Source organism: Magnolia sinica, chromosome 11 (assembly GCF_029962835.1).
Source record: "Magnolia sinica isolate HGM2019 chromosome 11, MsV1, whole genome shotgun sequence".
Lineage (NCBI taxonomy): Eukaryota > Viridiplantae > Streptophyta > Magnoliopsida > Magnoliales > Magnoliaceae > Magnolia > Magnolia sinica.
In genome coordinates, this window is record NC_080583.1 from 70846489 (window position 1) to 70874041 (window position 27553).

General features: G+C 41.1%; 1 protein-coding gene across 1 annotated transcript; it reads right to left on the reverse strand.

The window, feature by feature from the left end:
- Positions 1-607: 607 nt before the first annotated feature.
- Positions 608-27274, reverse strand: LOC131219318 (triose phosphate/phosphate translocator, chloroplastic-like). Its single transcript, XM_058214381.1, has 12 exons — positions 26731-27274; positions 26543-26614; positions 24139-24204; positions 23869-23947; positions 23636-23756; positions 19981-20076; positions 19744-19856; positions 19111-19188; positions 18887-19003; positions 18566-18665; positions 2481-2581; positions 608-1028 (listed from the first exon to the last, which is right to left on the reverse strand). The coding sequence occupies exons 1-12, from the start codon at positions 27024-27026 to the stop codon at positions 1002-1004; spliced, it is 1266 nt and encodes a 421-aa protein (XP_058070364.1). The 5' UTR covers positions 27027-27274; the 3' UTR covers positions 608-1001.
- Positions 27275-27553: the final 279 nt, after the last annotated feature.

Here is a 27553-nt window from a genome sequence, read left to right on the forward strand (position 1 = left end):
GTCCGTTCACAGTAGAACTAGAAAACACTCAAGAGTACTTGTGAATCAACTATGATTAAGAACGAACCAAACCCTGATGAGAACGGAGTACAATCAAATGGCCAGCTTAAAACATGTTCTTTTAGCCATCTATTTTGTTCAGCACACTGGCCCACCTGAAGTGGGTACAGCCTGTATTTTGAGCCCGAGCATTAACATTGCAGGGATCACCCAATGGGCCCGGCTCAAAAAAAAAAAGAGAGGCAGAAATAGCAGTCCCGCACGTACCCTCAATGGAGCTTTTGTAACCCCACAATTGCGTACAATGAATACCACCTACATGGCCAACAGATGCAATATCCAAGCCATCCAACTGTGTGGATGTTCTTACGCAAAATAAATCTGATCCACTTAGCCATGATTAGTATTTTTCAGCAATACATTTGTTCCGTAAACAGTGGCTTGGACCTCATTCATGGGCCAGAGCATCTGCATGGTATGTTAGCACATGTAGCGTGCACAAGCGCTTCAGCAAAGCTTTCATCGATGTACTCGAATGTAAACCACCAAGGTTCTTACATCCCTTTACAGTTGAGATCAGCGACCTTGGTACGACATTAAATTCTACTAAAATGGAAGCAGACAGTGCAAACTGTTCGATAAAATTCATGCATCATGATACAGACATTCGTACCATACCACCAGATGAATTCATATACGGTGATCGGCAACATGGTATTGTCAAACTACGAGTAAACACAACAGAAATGGATTTGTACTTTCATTCTTTCTTTCTTTTTTTCATTTCTTTCTGTTTTTTTTTTTCTTTTTCTTTTTCTTTTCCTTTTAATCCATGGAGTGTTTGATCGTTTTAAAGGAAAATGGAGTGCTAATACAAACACAAAATGTCAGCTTTTTCTGATGCAAAAATTCACATGCACCATACCTCCGGGCCTTGTTATCACACCCTTTACCAATGGAAAGGGGGTGTGCAGAATCAATTTTTATTGCTCTGATTTGCATTAAGATGCAGTGGTTGCAGCAGCCTTCTGAAAATATCAAAGATAATATAGTGAGCATAAGCTAACAATTATTCATAAGCAATTGCAAAAAAATTGGCTTGCATTTAACCGCTACTTGTTAGGAAGCTGTCCAGATCATAGTTAAAAAACCCAAAAACCCAACTTGACTCAAATGTTTGTCTGAGTCAAGTCGGACTCGAAAACTCAACCTAACTCAACTTGATAGTTAATAATTATGAATTGAAAAATATTGGCAATAATAGAGACTACTTGAAATAGTTAATTTATATAAGTAATATAAATACGGAAATAGACATCAAAGTGTAGCATAGTTTCTTGGTGTAGAACATCCACTTACGTATTTATTTAATTTTAGTTTAAAAATTGCCTTGTCACTTTGATGGAAAGTGAAGAGGAGTTGGCCCGGATCAGATTTCAACCACACGTTTGAAAGTGAAGAGGAGTTGCCCCAGATCAGATTTCATGATTGAAAGTGCAGAGGAGCGTACCACACTACATAAAATACTGGAGATTGAATGCTAACCATTTAAATGTTCTTCCCATAGTGTGGTCCAGTTGAGCTTTGAATCTGTATCATTTTTTGGAGGCATGCTCTACAATGATCTGGCCAAATGAATGGACAGCGTGGATAAAACATTTACATCATGGGGGGCCCACAGAGTCCATCTCGTTTTCTATACCTAAAAGTTGCTGCTGTAAATGACATACAGCATCCTTTCCATCACAAATTCCTGTTGCATGTAATTAATGCTTAAAAAAGTGTAAAATACACTGCAATTACCAAACAGGCCCTTAAGTTGATCGAGTTAGCAAGTCAACTCAGTGAGTCTTCCTGAGTCAGGGTTGAGGCTTTATCATAACCAAGTTTCCTGGTAGCTCTCCCCAAAATCTCACTGAGCTGAGATTGAAGTCCAGCCGACGAGTTTTAGAATTTGGCCTACATGAGCCAAGTGAATCTTGAAGTCCATGGGTTGGACCCGGGCTCGATTTTAGGGTGCATCTTCCAAGTGGCCCATCAACTGGGACTGGACCTAACTAATCTAACATTGTTGTCTTAGTGTTTGGATGGTGGGCCCAGCCCAGCCCTTTTAACATGTGTAACTTTTTTGAGCCCCATAATGATTTATGTTTTAGATCCACACCATCCATCAATTTTTACATATCAATATAGAACATGATTGCCAAATTCCTTCATTGCCAGCTGAGCTGGTACTCAGGTAATTGGCTAATGGGCCAGACACGAACATGCTTCAGACCAGCAACCCCGACTGAATTTACTGCTTAGATATAAGCACCAAAACATAGCAAACATGCTGTGTAGTAGTTGTAGTGTGAGAGGAAAGGGTTTTTACAGTTGTAAATGATACTCATTTTTCTATTACTGAGGCTAGAAAAGGAAAAAGAACTGGCACTTGAATTGATATTTCAAATAAAGTGGAACAGAAAATGAAACCATACTCGTTTTTCCTCTTCTATGTTTGCCTTGATTAGGGAATAGATTGCAACACCCGCAATTGCTATGATGGTACCGATGCCAGTCTGCTTGGAGATCCTATTGCCTGCATGGTTTTACAAGCGTTAGAACAGACGAGAAACCTGAGAGCACAGATTCATGTTTCAGTTGTTGGTGTCCAGAAGCATAGCATGGGAACAGTGAAAATGGATACGTTAAGGGTGAGTTTGGTTGCCCCAAATATAATGAAATTTCACGATATTTGGTGCAACCAAATGCACCCTAAAGAAAACTTATATATATATATATATATATATATATATATATATATATATATATATATATATATATATATATATATATATATATATATATATAGAAAAGAAATGTGGGAAGTGATTGCCTCAGCTGCAGGTAGTCAATTCTCAATAAACATTACCGGCTACAGGTTTCAAATGGACATCCGCTACAACATGTGGTGTCCACTTTAATTGAAATACAAGCAGCATCTGTCAGAAACTTGGCTAATTGCTTACAACGGATGCAATGTTATTCAAGTAATCTTTATTTATCAAGCATTCACCCGGTCACTCGTAACCGAGTTGTGATGCTGTGCTACAGATATGTCTACATTGATGTTTGTCAACCAAGTGAGTTCACTGTAATGAAATCCCAGCATATTAGATGAGCATGTTTTATTTTTGATGAACTTAGTTTGGGTTTTAGGTCTTTATAGGTAATAAGGTTTTAGTGGAAGATGGAATACAATCTAAGCTCCCAAGTAAATCTTAATGGGTTCATAACAAGATCACCATGTGTCACTCTCTAAAGTAATGAAAATATTCACTATGATGTCAAACTAATGGGACTGTAAATGGGCTGGGCCAAGGTCTGTCCAAGCCAGCCTTAAAGAAAAACCTAGGCCCAAGCCTGGACTGGACCTGTGAAGGGGCCAACACATACATTTACAAGCCCGACTACACACTTTTGTGCAGGATCTGGGATGCTCATTAAGTACTACTCCATCATGCATGATGGATGAAAAAATGCCCAGGCTCAGTCCAGGCTGACAAGCTCTTCAGCAAAGCCTGAGCGCAACTGGTAATTAAACAGGCTTAAGTTTTAGGCCTCAGGCCTAGAATTCCAGCCCAATCCCAGCCCTAGGCAAGCCAGGCCCAAGAGCCCAACATGCCAGCCCAGCCCATCGACAGCCCTACTAACAACAAGCCAATGATTCAGACTGATAGGGTGAAGACAGGTGTCAGAATTAAAGTATCTGTAGAAGGAGAAAAGGGGATCCCATGACATGAATGAATAGGCAAGAGAGATCACAAAGGCTGTTAAAGCTAGCCTTTTGAGAGTTCAAACTGTATTAGTGTTTTCCGTTTCTGTTAAAGTGGCCTCGGTATTATTTTTCAACTTGGCTCTTCCTTGTAAAACTGTAAGGTCCTTACCTCTTCAACAAGCGTTTTTTTCTCATGTCATTCTTCTAGAAAGTCTCCTGACTTGGTTCCAAGTCAAAGATTGCATCAGAGTTGCTTGTCATCTCAAAGCGGAGTTGTTTCTTCAGCAAATTTCTGGAGATTAGTTTTTGTCACTTTCTGTGCTCAAGTTGTATGACCCACTGATGCTCAAACAAGCAGCAACCGGCAAGCATGTACAATATCTCATGTAGGCGCTACACATTGGACGGGCCACACCCCAAAAGTTTGACTAGTCAGACAATTCTAACATCGTATTGGAGAACTTTTAGTAAAGAAAATGGACATTATGGAAAGGTCAACTAGAGTTTCTCTTACCCTCCATTTTTCCTGAAATTCAGACAGTGGGTACGTGGATAAAGAGAAGACTATTGTCTTCTTCTCAAAAATAGCCCTTGAATCCACAAGGAGAGAAATCTCTAAAAATAACAGATGAAATTGATATTATTGATGAAAAACTGTTTACAAGGCCCTTTCATATGATTTATATAAGCCCTAAACACTAAATTTGTAACTTTCCCAATATAGTAAACTTCCCAAAAATAGTCAACTTAGTAAAAATAGTAACTTCTATACTAACTTATACTCGTTTCCACGACTCAAACAAGGACTTTAAGCTATCATAGGACTCTCCAAACCCTAAAATACCTGAAAATAGCTATTATAGGAACCAACTCTAGTAAAATTTAACTTATAACTCAAAATTTAACCCATAAAATAATTGAATTTTGTGAAGCTGTTTGGGGGCCAAGGTCTAGAGCTTATTGATAGCTTTCCACTGGTATATTATACTCACGGAACAGATAACAGGTTGCAAGATTATGGCTGTCAAAAGATATAGTGTGCATTTAGGCCTTTTTGCTCAATCGGGCCCCTCCAGCCCGAGCCTGTGCAATCTCAGCCCTCCATTGAATCTTCCTCTACCCGTTCTACATCAGCCCCCTCCACTTGAAGAGAACTCCTTGAGTTAATCAGTGGTTGCGTATGACCCATTGGTGAAAGATACTCGAACAAGTTTGCAACAAGAAAGGTTTGCGATATCACCATACCCTCAGGAAGATCAACAAAATAGACATGATCATTGATCTTCGTGAGTATATGATACAGTCTAATATTCGTGTTCTTCCACTTGTTGTACTCCTAGGAACTACTCCTTTCTTAGGTGAACCATCACTAGATTGCTGTAACACCCCGTATCTTTGATACTCGGGTGTTACCCCTGATGACCCCGATTATTGAAATAAAAGGCGATTAAGAAAGATAACTTAAACTTTACAAGTGTAGGTCGGGGCTCCCGTTCGACGATGAAGCCAACCACCACGGTCCAAATAAGCCAAGTCGAACCCAACACCAGCCGAAAGTTAAAAACTCAACAAAACCCTTAGATTTAAAACAGGCTATGAACAAATCAACTGAGTCACTTTGACGCAATACACCCATTAACAACCTTGGGAGAATAAAATATGACCAACAAGGTACTTAAAACCCCTTGAATCCCGATTCAACTGTCAGACCGAAACCTCGGACCTATCAAACCTTTAGATCACGATATATGGGCAAATGAGGCCCTGAATAGTATGATATGGCCCACTTGGGCCTCGGCCCCGCCCCAAACCGGGCTAGGACCTTTATGACTGGACCCCAAGACAGTTGATCGGGGCAGATCAAGCACCAGAGTCATGGTGGGCCCCCAAAGCCAGGTGCACGTGCACCCCAACCACTAGTGCACGACGTGCACGGAACATAGAGGATCGGTCAAAGGTCTTGTTTACCGACCCTTTTTGCAAATTGAGAAGAATCCTCTCCCGCCATTTTCATCATTTGAAACAAATGGCTTCAAACCCCTAAGTGAGCCACCCTGATCGTTTTCCGAGCAATCCAGACCATCCATTTTGTCGGTGGGGCCCACCCCAACAAAACCATATAAGGATGAGGGGCCCCGAAAACAAACGAAGGGAATCGATCCCTGACCGTCCGTTCTATCATGAATAAACAGAAGGCGAACAGACCACTGAAGTTATGGGGAGAGCCGCGTCGGTTGGATTTCCGATGTGCAGATGCTAGCTCTCTCTCTCAAGCCAAAAAATAGCCAAACAGGGAGAACTTACAAGCCACATTTATCTATTTTGAGAAAAACAGAGGTAGCGACTGACGGCCACTACCTAGGGATTCGCAGGACCCATCCCAGCCACCGGATCTTTAGCTCCATGCTTATAAATGGGGAGGTTCAACCCTCCCAAACTCCACACAGGAGAGAAGTAAGAAAGGAAAGAAGGAGAGAAAACAGAGAGAGAGAGAGAGAGAGAGAGAGAGAGAGAGAGAGAGAGAGAGAACAGTGAAGGAAGGTGAGCTCGGCTCGCACTGTCCTCACTCAGTCCGTGAGAACGGACCAAGCCGAGTCAGTGTAAGTCTGCAGCCACACCACTCCTGTGGAAAGAGAGAGAAAAGAGAGAGGAAGGTGTAGGGGCGGTGGGTGCGTACAAGTCAGCTCAAGTTCGGACCCAACTGTGGAAGGTAGAGCCCTTCCCTCCATTTTTCTTAAAGAGAAACTCTAGAAAACCTACACTAAACTCCATTACACCTAACCTTGGCTGAAAAACACCCATCAACAAGGACCATTCAGGGAGCCAAAACAGGCTCTGTTTGAAGGCTGAATGCGGCCAATGAGTAGGACCCTGTTTTAAGGACATGTTTGGGGCCAAACAACGGCATGAAGATGGCCCCAGCCGAGGGCTGAAACCCAGTCCAAGAACAGCTCCCAACACGAGCTCGGTCGGCTGCAGCTCGGACTGACATAAGTCTGAAACTGAAAGAGATAATGTCCCATTTTGGGCCGTCCCTTGACTGAAAAAGATGGCTACCACCGTGCCCCGTTGTGCATTGAGATGGGTTGAAAAAACGGCATGGAAGTGTGCGGTGATGGAGCCAAAACAAGGGCCGGAAGTAGCATCAAAAACATTGCACTACTGGGGAAGAAAGCTGTGCACCCTAACAGTGAAAGGAGGAGCAGACTTTGGGCCTCACTAAAGTTCAACTGGGCCTTGCCAAATGCAGGTGGGGCTCACAAAAGACTAAGGGGCTGCCTTGGTTTTGGGTCTTGCACACGTGCAGGTGGGCCGCACCCTACATCAGCAGGTGGGCCTCACCTAACAAGAATTGGTGGGTGACCACAACTTGATGACGTGGCACATCCTGGCTGTCCATCAAAGGACGCCAGGCCACTGGACGTTTTTGTGAGGAAAAGAAATATATATATATATATATATATATATATATTTCATATATGCATATACATATAACACGTACATGTGAATATTTAAGTAACATTATATTGTAGTACCTCTGGTATATGAACAGCATGGTGTATGTGGACTGCATCCTGGCCGTCCATTCCAGGTCATCCATCCATGGGAGTCCAGTGATGGACATTTGAATATATATATATATATATATATATATATATAAAAGTACAGGTACATGTATGCATATATGTACACCTGTACATGCATGCAAACTTTAATTTATATTATATAAGGTGCCTCTGGTATATGAGATCCATCAAAGCAACGTGAGGTACGTGGATTACATCCTGACCGTCCATCATGGTCTCCAACGTTAGGCCTTTTATAACATATGCACATGATGTGCCCATGTTGGACCCACGCTAATATCATGCTCAAATAAATATCAGATGCATGTGATATATATAATATTTAAATATCAGAAGTATGTGATATATATATAATATTTAAATATCAGAGGCATGATATAATATTCTAATATATCTTAGATGCACGAGACGTTGAATATTCATATATTAGATGCATGTGGTTGGCCCCATGTGGGACCCACCTGACACCATGTTGAATCCAGACCGTCCGAGGTCTGGACATAGCCCACCTTAATACATTTATTTTATCCAGACCATCCACCTGTGGACGCCCAGCTCTGGACATGATCACTCAGATCCATAGCTCAATCGGCAAACTGAGTGGAGATACCTCATTTCAACGCTGGAGGTCTTGGTATCGATCCCTAGTAGGGGGTGGCTAACAGAGAATCGGGTGGGCTACTCCTCGGTGCTCCGTGGGCCCCAACCTAACGTATGTGCTTCATCCAAACCATCCATCCATTTGGTGAACTTGCCCTAAGCCTTGAGGAGAAAGATAAAGGCAGACTCTTGTCAAATAGACCACTGCCTATTGAAATCCCTTGGGACCACCTTGACTGAATAAATATATGGTGGGCCTAATGCAAGCCTAAATGGCCTTATTGTTGAGTTCTTTTGAACTTTTGTACAAGGCCATAGAATCACCTGACCAATATAAGCTATAATTTTTAAGAAATCCTTTGAGTGAACCCAGACCACAAGGAGACTCAGACCAAGTCCGTGAACTCTACCATTCAGGTGATGACTTTCCCTTTGGGCTTTCCATTTCTAAATTAGCTAAACCTAGTTTGTACTAAATCACCATTATTGTGATACTTGCCCACATGCTAATTAATCCTTGATCACTATTCACATGACTTAGTAATATATCCTCATCAGTTATTAATTCATGATGCTTCCTGACATGCCTTATTTGAAGTCATATATTGTCACATGTTAACATGATTTGCCTCTGTACATAACCTCTTGATGCGACACATGGAAGATTTCATGATTGTATGCAAGCCACAATTGGGATGTAATTAGACAAATGTGTGGAAAATAGGGACCTTGAACTAGTGTCATTTTGATGAAGGTATCCTATTAAAACATCCCAAGGTGAAGGACCTCATGAGCCGGGGATGGTGGTAATGAGACACTATGCTCGAGTTGTCGGTGTACACTGGGTGACGAGCCCCCCGTAGTGACCATTGAGTAACCTAAATTAGCTGATTATAACTGGATTAATAACAGCTGGCTAATCATGCATTCATAGCATATTGGCGATAATGGATGGCTATTCTGGATGCTATAGCACGTGCCCTAAGGTTGTTGGGGCATCGTTTCGCTAGCTCCCAGACCATCGACCATCGACTATCAACCCCTGTCCGACTGGATGATCATTCTCAGGTCGATGATTGCATGGGTGACGAGCCCAAGTCCAGTTGGATGTGCATCCCTAGGCCGATGTGCATTCATGCATCCATACATCTAATAAGACTGCATATTGTATGTTTTGGATTATTGTTTAGTTTCCTTTTAACTATATTTGCTAAGGCGACGATGTGTAATCTTGAGGAGAATTTACACTGAACTAGCCACTCATCCATCAACTATCCAACCGTACAGAACATGCGGGGACGGATGTAGAGGGCATCGGTGTCGGCCTTGATGATGTCATCATGGAGCAAAAGGAGGAGTATTATGAGGACGAGCCGCATCAAGTCGTAGCGGCGTATTTTGGTGTTAATTAGTAGCTCTATATTTTGTTTTCAATGGATTAGTATTTTGGGAACTTCTGGAATTTTGTAACTAAGACCCCCAGCTGAGCGGGTCAAATATTTGGGCTCTCATGGATATACATGCTTCTTTTGGCTATCGCACTCTGAGTTTACATTCCGTTGTTTCTCTAATTTATAAACTCCCGGATTTCTAAAGACAAGTCTCGTACTCAGGTTTTAGAAATCGAGGTGTTACAATTACCTTCTTAGAACAATTTGAAATGCTAATCTGTCTAAGGGGTCTTCTGGAATAATCTCCTTGAGTTCTACATTCACATTGATTTTTCTGGACTAACATAGGCTCTATGCCATCCACCAGTAGGAAAGACTATCATTCCCCTTGGGAAGCTTCGGGTGGGTTTTCCTCACCCATAAGAGCAAGGATAATCTTTCCCATCTTTCGAGAAGATATAGATGTTGTCCCTACCTCTATGGGTAGAGTCAACGTCATGCTACCATAGCTATCCAAGTATCATATGGCATGCTTCCATAGCAAACACATCGCATACAACTTCATCTTTATAATTCCATCAGTTGAAAACGGAACTAAGCATCGCTCAATTACCATGGTTTTACTGACCTTCTTAATCCAACCAATTATGTATAGAAAAAGGTGTTTTTCCGTCTCCAATTGTACCTTGTCTACCACTGCCTTGGACATTATGTTCTTGTTGTTGCATCCATCTATGACCACATCACAAGTATTCATCTTTCTCATACTTTAGAGTGTACATCGCAAAAAGAGGCGCCCATTGATCTTTATAAGTTCACTCCTCTTCTGTCTCTGTCATGGGTTTGTTGTCCCACTCTTCTTTAGAATTTGACTGATCCTCACCTGCCTCCCTTGAGTTAGTGGTTGGGTTAGCCATGTCTTTAAGAGTACTAGTTAAGATCGATGCCCGGGTTGACTACACCTCTAATACTTAGTCGGCTTGGGTGGAGCATAGGGGTTCTAGGATGTATTTATGGTACTGGTTTGATGGGGATTAGCCCCCCTTAAAGTTTAAGCAAGAGAGAAAACTAATGAGAATGATGTGGGCCCCATTAACAAAGACATGCCCATAAGCTTTAAGACCTATAGCTGCAAGCCCAGGAAGACCCATGATTGTCCAAAAGCCCATAGATTGGGCCCATAACTCTACTAAGCCAGTAGGTCATTCAACCTGTTCAAATCTTAATTGGAAATTATTTTCATTCAAGGATTCTCTAGAAAGTCAAAGAGACTTTGTTTTGAAAGTAGAGTTCTATAAAGATGTTTTCAGGAAAATGTTGTTTGGGACTAAGGTTTTAGTTATTAATTCTCCTTGAAACTAAAGTGACTTTTAGTTTTCCTAAGTTGTTGGGTAAATGTAGGAAAGTTCTATTAAGTCTATAAAGCAAGAAGTTCATGCCATTGTAAACCATTTTAGATTTGAGATTGAATGAATAGTTTGTTAATGGTGAGAATCCATTAAATTTTCTCAATGAGACTCCTAGAATACCTTAGTGACACCCTTAAGGTATATCATCCACTCTCTCTTTTTGTCTCTTCCTGCCCAATTTTACCTCTCACAAGTTACTATCCAAACCTTCAACACTTGACTTCAAGCCCTAAAATCTTCTTCATAAAACCTTCTAATGCAGGACACATGATTTAATGATAGTGTGCAACGTGGAGATTATAAAAGAGTCCATAAAGTAATTAAATTAACAAAAGATACTAACCCACTACATAATTAAAATTAAGCAATAGGAAATAAAATCTGATTCAACCTAAATCACATGCCCTCATGTTAAAAAATCATATAAATCAATTAAAACTAGGCCCGATGGAAGGATAGAACTTCCAATTTAACATAAGCATGTTCCACACTCAAGGGACTAACTTGTAAGTTCTATGATTAGGGTTAGGAAAGAAAAAATCTGAATTTTGAAAAATTAGAGTTCATGGGAATTGGGTATTTTGGAATTAGGATTTTTTAGAATTTAGAGAAAAGATGAAATTAGGGATAAATTGGGTGAATTGGTTAAGGGGATTGATGGATTTAGGTATTGGTAGAGGGGAATTAAGGTTTTGGATGAAGGGAAGAAGAGAGATGAAGTTTTGAGGAAAATACATCTTTTTTTATAAAGGGGAAGAGAGAAGGAAGATGATAGATGGAAGCCTCACGCCTCCATTGAATAGAGAATAGAATCACACCACACCCAAGCTCTAAATCACATGGGAGTATTCTTCAAATCACATAAAGAAGAGAAAACACAAAGCTTTTTTTTTCAAAATAATGGCATTAGGGCTCCACACCACCCCCTTTTCTCTTTTATAGTCTCATAAAAGACCTTTTACAAAAAGGCGCTCTCAGATAAGATTCTCGACATAAAGACGCTTAATAAATTAAAAGTTATTTTTAAATTCCTAATCTCAACACAAATATAAGCTATACCAAAAATAACAAAACATGTAAACAATCTAAAAAACTGAACTATATTGTGAGCCATGAGGGTTCACGATCAAGATGTCCTATGATGATGATCCAACAGCTTGATCATTGTGTCCACCCGATCCAACGGTCCGATGTGTCCATCAAGCTCTTATATGCAGCCTTTGTGCATCTTTCCAGTGTAGGGGTCTTCAAAGATGCACGAACATGCACATGGGGTTTTCAACGTAGCTAAGAATGTGAATTGGGCAAGTGGACCCCATGTAATAGTCATCTAGCCATAAGGAGACTAGCTTAACCCTCCTCTAGTATGGTGCTCGGATGTCCTCAACACCTTCCCCTATTACTCCTTTAAACTCTTCATTCCACCCTTTACCACCTCCATCAGCCCCTCTTAACCCTCTTCAACTATAACAGACCTCTTTGGGTGCACATCAATGGAGGTCATTTAAGAGGTCTGTCCTACATCATGGTTGCTCCTCCCTGTTGCTTGGCTTGTTCACTTCCTAAATCTCAATTCGCAACAACGGAAGGCCAAGAACATCCCCTGGCAAGACTTTTTCCTTGGGCCTGCATTGTAGCCCATGAACGTTCAACAATGACGATTTCCTCCATTACTTGTGTCACGCCCCGGTTCTCAATACTCAAGCACTCAAGGCTCTACAACCGAGTCGTAGGCAGGCATTGTCAAGCCCATGTCCTAGTGACCATTCCATTCCGTAGGATTTCGTGATCCTCCCAGTAAATTCTGGCGACCCGCGGCCCGTAGACTGCATTTGTGCGCGACCCTAAGTCACATCCTTTAAACCCGAGTCGACTCAGCCCGAAACCTGTGCCACTGCAACCACGCTATCGCCGCGGTTCTGACGCCACGTCTCGTGCGCCAATCCGACGCTTAGATCATAAAATGTGGCCCGCGCATTATTATGGTCGTTGATCGCTTGATTGCAGGACCCACCTATCCCAGATATGATTTTTCCCTAGCAAGTAATCATGATGATGACATCACCCTAGCCTATCTAGGGTAGGATGATGTCACCCTAGCCCATGCCTCTTACAAATAATGATTTCTTTTTTCTTCCCCATGACTTACACAAGTCATTATGGTCTTACATGTAATCATTGCATTTCTCTCTCTTTTCTCCCTCTCTCCCTCTCATTCTCTCTCACTCCCTCCATTGCTAGAGCTTGGGACGTCCAAGCAACCCCCAAAATTTTAGCCCCTTTCACCCATTCAACCCATCAATCCAACCATCAAGACCCCATCTTAACCATTAAAAGATCATCTTAGGAGCATTGGAGCATGGTGGTGGAAGAAGGACATCAAGATCCAAGGTGGGTGCTCTCTAGAGCTAGATTTCATCATCTCCCTTAGATTTCTTTCTTTCATTTGCAAGGAGACTTAAAGGGCCCACTAATCCATGGTGGAGATCCTCCATGATCCCCTTGATGTGGCCTTTGGCCCATCTTCTTGCATGCATGAGCCATGGAGAGTCCATTCTCCATGGACCCCACCATGATGGGTTTTTCTTTAATCCACCCCTCATTTGCATGGTGGGGATGGCATCCCCACCTCAGATTTTTATTTTGTTATGATAGGCCCGTGCATGCATGGGACCCATCTTGATGTATGTATTGATGCTTGTAACAGAGGGGCCCATAGTGGCAAGGCCCCTCCATCGCACATCTCTCTCTCTCTCTCTCTCTCTCTCTCTCTCTCTCTCCTCATTTCATTTTTTTATGGTAATGATGTGTGTGGCACACCTGATGTGATCAACAATCCACACTGTCCAGATTTTTCTGGACGACCAGTTTATGGGGCCACCTTGCTGCCCATTTTTGGGCCAGCCCGGATGAAGGAAAACACAAATACCGACTCGATTCTGGGGCTGCGTGGCCCGCTCTGGTGGACCCCGCTGTGATGCATGTATCTTAAATCCACGTTGTCCGACCGTGGGGCCCACCTTATTGCCCGTCCAGCGACAGGCCCATTGGCCTGACCGCCTAGACAGGCCCAGATGAAGAGAAAACGCAAATATCAACTCTATCCAGAACTGGTGGGCCACACATGTGGACCCACCTTGATGTATGGGTCCAATCCACCGTCCACGTGGGACGGTGGGTCCAACGCAGCAGCAGCTGCTACTACTTAACGTCAGCAAGTTCTGGGGGCTTGATCGTGAGGTATGTGATATATCCCAACTGTCCGTCCGTTTTTGGCTGGACGTGGGACCCACCCCACACGTGCTGGGGGGGGGGGGGTGCACCTTGATGTATGTATTCAGTACCCACACCGTCCATCTCTGGGCGGTGCTGTGTGGGGCCGACCATGATGTATGGGTCTCATCCATGCCGTCTGTTTGCTGGACGGGTGGGGCCCACCTTGATAATGTGTTGTATATCCAAGTCATCCGTCCACTGCTGGGACGTGAGGCCTGCCATGATGCATGTGTTGTATATCCACACCGTCCACGTAGGGACGATGGGACCCACTTGCAGTACGAGTGGGGTCCACCAGGATGTATGTGATCCACACCGTCCACGTGAGACGTGGACCTCGCAATGATGTATGTGTTGTATAACCACACCATCTGGGCATGGACGGTGGGCCCCACCTGTTGTGTAAACACAAGGCCCACCATGCTATGCGTGCTTCATCTATGTTGTCCACTTGTGCGGCCCACCGTGATGTATGTACCCCCCTTGCTATAGGCATTGTTTATCCTAGTTGTCCATCCGGTGGGGCCCATTTGGAATGTGCAGGGCCCACCATAATATGATGTATTTGTGGCCTTTGATTAGGCCCAATGTGATGTATTTGTGGCCCATCTGGAAAGGACCAATCTGATATGTATGTGGCCCATTGTGATGTATGAGAGGCCCATTTAGTGGGGCCCATTGCGAAGTATATTAGGCCCTTGAGTGAGGCCCATTATGTTGTGTATGAGGCCCTTGTGTGAGGCCATGGGCCCACTATATGTTAAGCTCTATGTGGGCCACTCCTTGGGAGCAATGTTGGTTAAATGTCCACATTGATGGGCAATGATGGTTAAATGTCTACATTGTAACCTTCCCATAGGCCTTTGTTAGGCCCATTCTCATCCTTTTCTAAGTGGGTAGACCCTAATCATTGGGCCCCATTGATATTTGCATGATCCATCTATTCGTATCGGGCTAACCCAAATTGTTGGGCCCTCATTGGTTGCTTGTAGAATTATTTCTTTTAATCTTGGGGTCCATCTAGGACTTATTTGGGCCCCCTAGGGCATCTAGCAGGCCATATGATAGTATGGTGAAGGAAGCCCGTTCCAAATCCTTAGGATTATTGGTAGGCCATCTAGGCCCAACCTTGATATGAGGAGAGTTCATCATTACCATAGACGGAGGCATCCGTGCTATCGGATTTGGTATATTCCACAGTTGAGGACCGATCTTTATGTTATGGTTTAGATCGGCTGTCCTTCTATGTACCCCACCTTGTATATAGGTCGATTATCGATGCCGATTATGAGTATGTGATAGCATAGCATCATGATACATGCACATGCATCATCTACATGCTTGTTATGAGATGTGGTTGACCATTGCATATGCCATTGGGCAGGTTGTTTATGGGACTCCCTGATAGGCGAAGTTGTCCCACATGAGCGCACGGTATGCGCAGGATTGATGCATGATTGGACTGCATGACTCATGCATTTTGCATTATGTGATTATGATTATTGTACGGCCTACTGACATCAGGGCTGTAGCCTCCGCAGATATAGCGTGGATGATATGATTGGATACCAGAAATTCTTATTAAGTACGGGGGCGCGAAGGATGTCCCAGGGTGAAAGTCCTCAAACTCTTATGGTACCATGGAGGATGCTCCAATGCCTAGACCGAGTGGAAGTATGAGCACATGAGGGCCGAATATCAAGAGGTCGTATCTCTCACTGTGTCGTGGTCGGTTGAAAGGGGGTGTAGCCTTACCCGCCCGAAGATAGGGGGCAATTGCTAGACTGAGTCTGACTAGCTCGTAAATGGGTCCGCTACCGACATGCCGGGTAGATATTGGCAGACTACTAGTCAGGCGGGTAGTGAGGTCTCTTCCGCTTGCACGGTTGTGCGTCCAGTGTGGGGCAGCAATATGGTGTATAGTGTACTAGACCCCGGTGATTATCCCGATAGAACTGTACTGATATATGATGCTCCGAAGATGAGCTACAATGATGTGGATTGGTATGCTTGAGTCGCATCTTGCACATGACATTGGTTATGTAGGCCTTGCATCGTATGGCCTTGGTGTGGCCGGTAGCATTCATGCCTTACATCGCATGGCCTTGGTATGGCCAATAGTATTCATGTCTTGCATCGCATAGCCTTGGTACGGATGTTAGCATTCACGGACTTACTAGCATGTTTCCGCACTACTCTGATATTACATACTTGCATTGCTACCTTGCGCACACACTTTCACCACCCTCTAAGCTTTCTATAAGCTTATGCACGATAGATGCGTGCAGGTGACGCCAGGACAATCGTAGCTGAGCAGGAGTGTGCAGCTGAGCTTCCAAAGCCTTTTTGTTATCATTGTATTTCCTTTTATGCACATTGTATCTCAAGTTTTTTTAATCATAGTGGATTCTGTGATGATGTTCTGGTTATTATTCGTGGGTTATGCTTATGGTTATGCTTATTATGAAAGAAATTCATGTTTAAAATCCTCCTTGTAAGATTCCAGGATCGGAACCTGGTATGTGGGTGCCAGGAGCCGAGAATGGAGTACTACGGAGGTTGTCGTCGCCGGATTCGGCAATTGGGAATTTTGTGAGCCCGATTTCCGAGTTTGGGGCGTGACATTATGGTCTTGCAATTGGCCTCTCTGATTATGTCTCCACTATGGTCGCCAACTTGAGAGCTTCATTAAGGATCCAGATGGCCTGCATCATCATCCAATCTCCCTATACAGTCCACTTGTGAACCTTGCTACTTATTGTCACTCAATCTCTGTTAAATCGTTAAATGAGAATAAACAGCAAAATTCTTTTGCATAATCCTTCATCGTACAGCTTCCTTAATGGCAATTTTGGTACTATTGAGATAATACCTTAACGTGGCCTACTAGCAAAAACCACGCTTGCATCAACTTCTTCATCCATGGCCAGGTTTGTATCGGTGCCTCCAATTGCTGCAACCATGAGAGTTGGGAGTTGCTCCCACCATACTGAAGCGCCCGCCATTAAGCTTATACGCTCCCAGCTTTACTTTCTTCTCCACAAAGGATCTCCAAGCAGTCGAAGAATTTCTCTACCTCATGAGCTAATCGAGAAGGTCCTCAATGTTAAGCTGCCCATTGAAAGAAGGGAGATATACCTTAGATTGGTAGTCCCAATCTTGTCCAGTGACTCCTTACCCCCCTTGTTAGGATCTCATCCACCTCATTGTCAAACCCATTACCATCATGTTGGGGTCTACGATATGGCGTGTGTGGTGGATTTGTTGGACCACAAACTAGCCAATCGTGAGCCCCTTCAATGGTCACAAGCTGTTTGTTGCCTTAGCTCTAAACGCGCTCAATGGACTCAACCAACTGAGCAATTATTGCATGCATCTCTTGCATGCATTGCTGGTTTTCCTATTGGAAGGCAACAAACTTTGCCTCAAATAATGATTGATTCTCTGGAACACTGCCCACAGGATTTTCACCGCCCATAATGATTGATTCTCTGGAACAACGCCCGCAAGAGATCACCATCTTTTCTCAAGAATAGAACTTAAATCCACACGGAGAGAGAAATTTGTAAAAACAATAGATAAAATTGATACGGATGATGAAGAAGTCTGTTTACAAAGCCCTTTTGTTTCATATGGACTTATATAAGCCCCAAACACTAAATTTGTAACTCTCCCGAAATAATAAACTTTCCTAAAATAGTAAATGTAGGAAAAATAGATATAAATGACTTCTAAACTAACAAACTCTTTCCCGCAAATCAAACAATGACTTTAAGCTATTACAAGACTCTAAACCCTAAAACACTTTAAACTTAAAAAGTAGCAAACTCTACTAAAAATAGTAAATTTTAACTAAAAACTCAAAATTAACCCCTCTAAAGATTGAATTTTGTGAAGCTATTTGTGGGCCAAAAGCCGAAGGGAGCCAACAAACTTTGGATTGTTGGCTAGGGCGTAGAGCTCGTCGAATGGTATATTTTGCGCATGAAACATATAACTATTTGCAAAGTTATGGCCTTTGGAAGGTATAGTGCACGTTTAGGCCAGTTTTATTTTTTTCAAATGGGGCCCCTCCAGCCCCAATCTGTGTGATCCTGGCCCTCCATTGAATCATCCTCTACCCATCCTACATCAAAATCCTAAAGTTTCTTTCAAAGGTTAGGATCATGCATTTGGTGTGAATCTTGGGATACTCATATAAAGATGGGCCTACTTATTGGAATTTTGGATCTCATACATGTTCGCCACGTGTGGAATGCAAGTGACTAACAAGTAACAAGCGAGGAAAGTGGAAAAGATTCTAGGCTTTCACCACATTTTGACTAAGGACATTGGTTAATATTTCCAAACTGATTGGCAGGTTTTTCATTAATCTAATTGTTAGATGATGGCACCAGAAGTGTGTGATGGTCCATGTACTTCAACATTGCCACATTTCCACAAACAAAACAAAAAGGGTTTCAAAATATTATAGTGAAAGAACTGAACATGGGTTTACAAGTATGTATAGCTCAAAGAAGGGGAAGGAGATCAAGTAATTACCAAACACCACGATAGAAAACCCAATGACGAATACTCGCTTCAGCACATTTCCAACTGCATGTGTAAGGGGTGCAACTCGTTCTAAAGTGTTCGTAGCAATCTGCAACCAAAAAAATCAAAATCAAAACCAGTGAGGAAGGCTGAAGACAACAATAAAATGATCAGTAAATAGAAAACTGGAGGCATAGGATGAACAATAGGTCAGCCAAAAGGAAGTAGAGAACTTAACAATCTCAGCAAGTTTTTAACTCATGGTGAAAACAAAACAGAAGGAAAAGAAAAGGATGACTATAGGATAGAATAGAATGCTTGGACAGTCACCTGATTGTATAGATGGTAAAACATCCCGATCCAGAAAAGATCAGAAATGAACTTATAAAGACCCACTTTAGCAATTGCATCGGCAAAACCATACTGCATCAGCTGGGGTCCTTCAATCTGAAAGTACACAACAAGCTGTCATCTAAATCCACTGAAAGAAATGCTTATTGGATGAAGGAGTATCTAACTTCAAGTAAGCACCAGTAATGGTCAGAAATTCTTACTATTATCGCAGGAGGGATGCAAACGAGGAGGGCAATAATTGAAATATAAGCATACACATTTGTACTGTCCATACCAGTCTGTCAAAATATGAAGAAATAAGATTAAAGACGGAAATAGAGGTGGAGAAAGGAAATATCATTACTTGCAATACTTTGCTCAGTTGCCAGCTTAGGCTAGAGGCCAGCCTTGAATAATCAGTTTTTCTTTTCTTTTTTCTTTTTCAGTTTCTCGTTGCAAATAGTGCATCTATGTGGGTCAGCGTATGTTTCTGTGTGTGACCTGCAGGTAGATAGGTATATGACCTTTCGGCTTCCCAAAACACCTAAAGTATTCCACAAACTGATTTACAAGTCAACCTAGGCGCCCCCAATGCAGAATCACTTTGGTAGATGGGATTCTTATGGAGATAAGGGTCATTGGAAAGGAAAATGGCTGAATACACATCCCTGGGAAATTATCATGATAAAACTAGAGAAATATGACCAGTGACAAATGTATTCTTTAACATAAAACACAAGCAATTTGTGCTAGATATCTGCCTCCAGGCACCAGCCGAACAATTCGATGGAGCCTACCAGCACATGCTGAGCTTAGTGTTGCAAGTACTGTGAATGCAGTTGGAACAGTCATACCATGGCTTTCTTTGAATAAATGCTTCTGTATGTAAAAGCAATATTTGAAATCATTGCACTGATGAAACCAGTCCAGTTGAAGGAGAGTTCAGTCAATGATGCCATAGAAACACCTGGAATACAAAGCCACAGAGCAGATCAGAGAATAATTTCCTTTCTCCACATAATAAGATGGCAAATTGCAAGGTAAATGAACCAAACATAAACAAAGAAAAAGAAAAAACGTCAAAGGGTTACCAATCACAACAGGGGCCAATGACAGCCAGAGAGAGAAAGGAATTTGATGACCCAAAATAAATTGGGAAGCAGCGGCATTGAAGAAAGGCTCCAAGGCTGTATAAGAGCATCAAGAAGATGATTAATTAGTTCAATAGGAGGAAAAACCTATGCACTCCTTATTTACAACTTGCCTTAGCATATGCATGAAATCCTCAACATAAAGGATCCAAAATGGTAAGTTTGATCGACGTGCCAAGACAAAAACAAACATAAGAACAAGGACCTCTGGTTCGGCAAAAGTATCTCCTATTATCCATTATCTACAATGTGAGTTCAAACAGAAGCCTTCCAAGAAATCAACAACAAATTTGGAATGCTTATTATCCACCAATTTAATAACTGAAAAGTTATAAGCTTAACATCTTTGCCATTTAAAAGTTGCTTCCAACTTGAAACTGTTAAAGCAAGAAGTTCCTTCAATATCATGCTTGAAGCATGTTGGGCTACTTTAGATCAGTCTTTTAAATATCGATGATATCAGCTGATATATCCCACGATATATCTTGTATCCCACCTGTGCGATACAAAACACACAGGTAGTGCCAATATATCCCACATATTCGATCCAATGAGCATTTTCGATTTTCAATCCATGTTTTTGTTGTAAATCATGTTAAACCAGTGTCAAATGGTTACAAATTTATGATTCTTCATGTTTTCCATGAAAAATCATGGATTGGAACTTCGATTTCGAGCTTTGGGGGAGATGGGTCAAGTTGCGGAAAATTGAGAAAAATCAAAATGTCTTAATTTCTCGCAAATTAGTTGCAATCTTTGTATCCAAACACAAAATTAAACATGTATGTAACCTGATCTAGTGATTCTTCTTTTGCTTTTGAATGTATTGCTTGTGTTTCCAAACATGTCTTCTTACGTTTATAAATTATAAGAACAAACCTTTAATGTACTTGCATCAGTTCAATTGGAAAGTGCATATATTAGGATTTAGGACCCCATACAAAGGAAACCCCTATTATGTGCACTGTTTTGTAATATTTGATTTTTAAGTGTGTATTGATGCCTTTTTCAACAATCTCTGAAGTTTCATTGAAAAAATTGACCAATTTCCCAATGTTCCCATGTTTCCCAACAACAATGATACATTACGCGATATAACCCGTAACAGCTGTTACGGGCCTTAAAAAAAAAAAGAAGAAAAAACTTACCTTTCTTCTTCTTCTTCTTCCTCTTCTCGAATAGCCGCGGCCCTGCTGCGGTTGCAGCCATCCTTTTCTTCTTCATTTTCTTCTTCTTCTTCTTCTTCTTCTTCTTCTCTCTCTCTCTCTCTCTCTCTCTCTCTGTTCTTTCCCTCTTTCCCTCTTTTTTCTTCTCTTCTTTCCCTCTTTTTTCTTTTCGGTTTCCCTCTCTCCTTTTTTTTGTTTTTTTTTTTTTTGTAGGCGTAAGCTACTGTAGGTACCTGTCACGCTGAGACGAGCGCTGACACTCCTCGAGCTCCGAGTTGTACGAACGGTTCAAAGGAGATCAAAGTTTTATGGGCTCCACAGTGATCTATTTATTATATCTACACCGTTCATCTATTTTTAAATATTATTTTAGAGCATTACCTAAAAAATGAATTGTATCCAAAGATCGTCTGGACCACACCAAAAATAGCAGCGGAGATGATGATTTTCACCGTTAAACAATTCGTAGGCCCACCGTAACCATCCAATTTGTTCATAAGGTCAAAAAGACCTGAATGAAGAGGAAAAACAAATTTCATATTGATCTAAAAGTTCTGTGATCCTAAAAAAGTTTTCAATGGTAGACGTTCAATCCCCCATTGCTTTTTGCAGTGTGGTCCACTTGATAATTAGATTTGTATTATTTTTCGTGTCAAGCCTTAAGACGATCTCGTCAAATGAAAGGACAGTTTAGATATAACATATTCATCATGGGGGGGCCCAAAAAACTTTGACATGTGTGCTACACTTCACAATCCGAGTCCCGCCTAATTTGGGGCCTTAAAAAATTGTACGAAAGACATATATTAACTTAAAATTTACCAATTAAATTATAAACTGCAATTGCTAACTCACAATGCCAAAATCAAATTATTTGAATAGTTTTAATTGTCATTTTGTGTACTCTTATTTTTTAAAATAGGGCCTTGTGATTTTTTTCATGATTCACTATCCAATAAATGTCCACTAATTCATAAGTGGGATAATGACAATAAATTGCATGAATTTGAGGCTAATTTGGGGCATAGATTGGTCCTCCAAGTCAGCCTGAAATTGGCAACGTCATCTACCTGAATTTAATTTCATTTTTTTAAAGAACTACTGGGAGAAAGATATTAAATTGTTAAGTATATAAATTAGATATTTAGAAAATTAAATATATACTTTTTGTAGTCATATTCAGGTTACCTGAATCAGACAGTCCGATATGACTTCTCACCAAAGAGTGGACCGTTACACCACCATAAACATGTTCCAATTTATAAATGAATGCATATTTGGAATGCTTAGAATATTCGGGATCCCTTATATATTTTTGGCAAATTTACCTTCCTCCCCAATTCCAATTCTGCCTTGTGTTTTGAGGCTATTCTCTATGATGCTATATATTAGGATTTAGGACCCCATACAAAGGAAACCCCTATTATGTGCACTGTTTTGTAATATTTGATTTTTAAGTGTGTATTGATGCCTTTTTCAACAATCTCTGAAGTTTCATTGAAAAAATTGACCAATTTCCCAATGTTCCCATGTTTCCCAACAACAATGATACATTACGCGATATAACCGATATATCCCATGCGATAACCGATGTGTATCCGTATCCCAAGGGAGAGATACATTACGCGATAACGATATTTAAAACATTGCTTCAAATGAAGATTTAGCATATTGAAACATGGACAAGCTACTCGCTAATAGAAACACGCAAGTACACTCCTTTTGAGCCTTCCAGATAGGAAGGAAGCAAAGAAACATGAAGGAAAAAAAAAATCTCCGGTAAAACTTTGAACAAAATTTATTCCATCGTAAGAAACCCTAGGCAATTAGAAGTGATGTAACATGTACCGGAAACTGTCTCTATCAAATGCATAACTTGCTCAGGTTCTTAAAAAATCCAAATCTAAGAAGAAATCAAGTCCTACAATCAATTAAAAAAAAATCAAAGAGATGATAATCCTTAAGAACAACATGTCCCCCATAAACTATCATGAATTGAACAAAACAAACAAAACCCTTGTGCAATAGGAAAGAACCACCAACGCCACATCCATAGGAGAAATTGCTCCAATCACAAGAAAGGAAAACAACATAACGCAAACAGGAGTAATTTTTGGACCAGGTTCTTATGTGAATCTTTCTGAACTGGTATCACCTTCAGTATAAAAGTGCAGATTAGGAAGAGGTGGTTCAACCCTAGATCTTCCAACAGCTCAATGTATAACAAAAGTTACACTTTTGTCCCATTCTTTAGATCTATGTTTTAAAAGGTGAACTGGACCAGACAGTTCAACCTGGTTAGATACTGCAAATACGACTGTGCAGTGTATAAAATGAAGTGCACATATTAATCTTTCATTAGATCTGCATGATATCAATGCAGATATCTGCTTTAATAAGCAAACTTCAGTCACCACAAAATTGCATACCTTTGATGGTGTGAGTAAATGACACGGCAACAGCTGCAAATGATACATTCGACATCACGTGCCCAAGCGCATGACAAAACGCAACTGGAGTGAGGAGAGCCAACAGATCCTTATCAATTGGCTGCTCAAACGGGGAGGGGGGGCAACAAGACATTTGAAGAACATAAGCTATAATGCCCCTTAGAGACTCTTTAAAAGAGCAACCGAACAGGTGGTCTGAAGTTGGAACTCACAGCACGTTTTGGTAGACCAACAGCCCAGCTAACAAGACAGTATACCACTCCAACAAGGAGATGCACAACAGAGACAAAACTGCACAAAAAGAAAACTTTTCTGAAAATCTCACCCACAATCCGCCATTTTATATAGTTGACATAATCCACAAGATCAAACGAAAAGTGTTATCAGCAATAGTAACAAAGAGTTTGAACTATTCATTTGCAAAAAACTGAAACATCTTTGAGTCTACAAGACGTAAAGATGCACTTGGCATAGATACTTACTATGGATATGGGAAATAGTTATACACCTTCTTATTAAGTATGTTGAAAATTACATTCAAGAAGTACCTGAAGCAAGAACAACCATGATTGTTAAAAACGATTCACATGCAATATATTAGCAATGGCAACAGAGTCACAAAGTAGCCAGAACAAGAACTATTTGTGAGAAGACTCCAGAAAAATATTGAAATGTTAATAGACTCCATCACCAAGTTATATTATATTATGCTCAAACGAAACAGCTGAGTTTTTGGTTTGCCAGCAAAAAATGGCAGGGTCGACCTTTGGTATTAAGCTATTGATCTGCGGACCCCATCATGGGATGATGGGCTATGTGCCAATACTCCCCTGTCAGATGATTTAAGTGATCCAACAAAAATGGACAAATGAAACAAAACGTCCACATTTACTGGGGCCCAATCGAATAGTTAGGATCATCCAGCAGACTAGGTGCTTGGGGTATCACCCATCCACCACATAAATGATCTGGATCACCACAAGGTGTACCCAACCATGCAGTTTATCAGGGCCAAGCAAATGCTCGAACTGTGTCTTTCCTAGATCTCTAAAGAATGATATGTTTGAACTCCATTTGGCTATTCTAAAATTTCCAAATACCCTTCTTCTCATAGGTAAAAGAGATCCATCGACTGTATACAAGCATGCCCATGCGCACACCCAAGTACCTTTGAATATGCAGATCCAGATGATGACATTCATGCATCTCAAAGTCAAAATCCTTGATTCATTCAGAAAAGAAGTCTTTCCTTATTGTTGAGGATATTGACATCGTTGATGAGCTACCCACATTCCCACATCTACGATGAGAAGGGTATAAGATATTAATTAATATTAGACAAACAAAACCATGTAACTAGTAAACACTTTCAGTTCAAAATTCTAATGGACTCAAATGTGGGAATACTCTCCTTAAAATAATTGCGATACAAAATATTCAAAAATTTGCAATGCACATTCCACACTAACAAAAACAACATACATACAGATCCAAGGTATGCTAAGACCACATGTGGTAGAGCTTGCCCATCCACACACGAGCACATATGCCTATATGCAAGATCCGTGATTTCCATCAGGCATATTCTGCCTCAAAAAATCAGGCCATTTAACTCAGGTGAGCCACAACATACAGAATAAATAGCTAAATGATTTTCTCTAGCTATACCCTGTTCTATACATTGTGCCCCAGATGAGGAGTAAAACAGCCTGATTTTTAGTCCAAAAAATCTGAATAAGATGGCCATCTGATGGAAAGATCAGATCTCGCACATATTGGCAAATGTGCTTGTGTGGAAAGGCAGGGCTTCACTTGCATGTGTGCTTGGAGAAACCGTACTAACACATCTGTACATCATTTTACATGCATACATACATGGTTGCTCATGCATACAAACAATGCCCCTTGGAGCATTTGAAGTAGCATCCTCCCATATCGCAACCATACACAGATGGACCAGATTAGGATTATTCATTCAATCGGTTCCACCACCCAAAAAAAAAAAAACTGATCAAAGATCCTAATTGACTCATAGACAGAATACAAATGGCCATTATAAGACAAATTTTGCAACAATGCACATGCAATGGGCAAAAGATAACTGAATAGATGGTTGGTTAGGATCTTCCAACCTTGGAAATTTTGGATAGAGGCAAGTGAAGCCAATAAGTTGGAAGATGCCAATTATCATATGTGTGTGCCACAGTACATGTATGGATGAAACTCTCATCCTCCTCAGGGCACAATAGTATTTCCACAAACATAGATGATGTTACATATATACACATGGTCTTACATATATACATACAAGGAATTCAATGATATATAAATGATATTGACATGCATAATTAGCTGCATGGACACGGACACAAACACAAGTACATGCATACATAAACACCAGTACATACACAGAACAGGCAGATACAATTAATTGCATGAGCATGCGTTCATACACATGGCTGCACATTTAAAAAAAAAAAAAACAGGAAAAAGGAAAAAACACATAGCATAACACGGTGTTAAATTTTTGGAATCATGAATAAATCAGCGAAGTAATTGATCAAGATTTGGGAATTTTCAGGAAAAATCAAGAGGAATTCAGGAAAATCAAGAATCTTTTCTATAAGATTTTTTCTTTAAAATGTTGAATAAGTCACGAACAATATTCATGGTATTTTCAAATAAGCCGCAAGTCATTAACTATTCAAGAAATCAAGAAAATAGTCGGAAATTTTTCTTTCTATGAAAAAAATCACAAATAACTCATGATACTTCTAGAAATTCAAAGAATTTCGTGACAGATGGATAACATTTATAACTACATGCATACACATACAAACATGTGCATGCCTATATACATGAATACATAGATACATGATGACTTACCACATGAAGAAGAAAGAGCCAGTAATCAGAGCTGGATACTTCTCTGCAAAGCTCTTGGAAGGGTTAGCAACCCTGCCAATTCTCATTAATCAAAAACCGCATCAAGAACAGTTCTAGAAGAAAAAAAGGAAGATAAAAATTAAAATTAAAATTAGACATAAAAGTAGGCAACGATCGTGAATTCCTACCCCTCGATCTCGTGGCCATCACCATCAGCAGCCGCTGTCGCAGACACAACCGGAAACTCAACAGGCCGGCGCCGCCTCAAAACGGGATTCGGAGCCGAAAATCTCAAAACATTGCCGGAAAGCTCAGCGAAGCGGTTTTCCGGCAGCGGAGAGAAGGGGAGGGATGGGAATCGAGAGAACCGCGTGCGGCAGCGTAGAGAATCAGCGCGAGGCAGCAGTCTGGCAGTAGACAGGTACAAAGAAGATAATCGAGAGCGATGGGTTTGAAGCTGGAGCGGGTTTCCGACGGAAGCCATGGAAAAGCCTTTGAAATCAAGAAGCGAAAACCCCTAAAATTCAAGAATATGGAAGGTGCGATTTCAAGAAGAAAGAGAAAAAGGCCCTAGAAAATGTAAGATGAACGAGATTATATATGCTGAGATTACAAGTGGTGTATGAGAGAGAGAGAGAGAGAGAGAGAGTGGTTAGTGTTGGAGAGGAATCGAAGTTATGAGAGGAGTTTTAATGGAAGATTTTTTATTTTTTTTAAATGCATCTGGATTCTGTCTTTTTCCTCTTCTTCTTTACTTTCCCGCCAGTGAATGGAAAGGTTCTCTTGGCACACCGGCCGATGTAGAACACGTGTGAAGAATCTTATATAGTTACAAATCTCGTTCTCGGAAATTTCTCGGCCTGTAAATTTATCGGGAGATTTTAAAAGTGCCTCCACTAGCCGATGATCCGAGGAAGTAGTTTTGAAGAGGTTAAATGGGGTACTACGCATGTCTAGAGCTCGGCACATGCACGGGCTCTGAGGGGCCACCGTAATGTATGGGTTTTATCC

Excerpts from the sequence above, each read along its gene's own strand:
- LOC131219318 (XM_058214381.1), bottom strand. The coding sequence starts at position 27,026 with ATGGCTTCCGTCGGAAACCCGCTCCAGCTTCAAACCCATCGCTCTCGA. Across the intron at positions 19,189-19,743 it reads TTTATTCAAAGAAAGCCATG|ACTGGTATGGACAGTACAAA; the intron begins GTATGACTGTTC and ends ATATTTTGACAG. Across the intron at positions 19,004-19,110 it reads GCATCCCTCCTGCGATAATA|ATTGAAGGACCCCAGCTGAT; the intron begins GTAAGAATTTCT and ends GTGTACTTTCAG.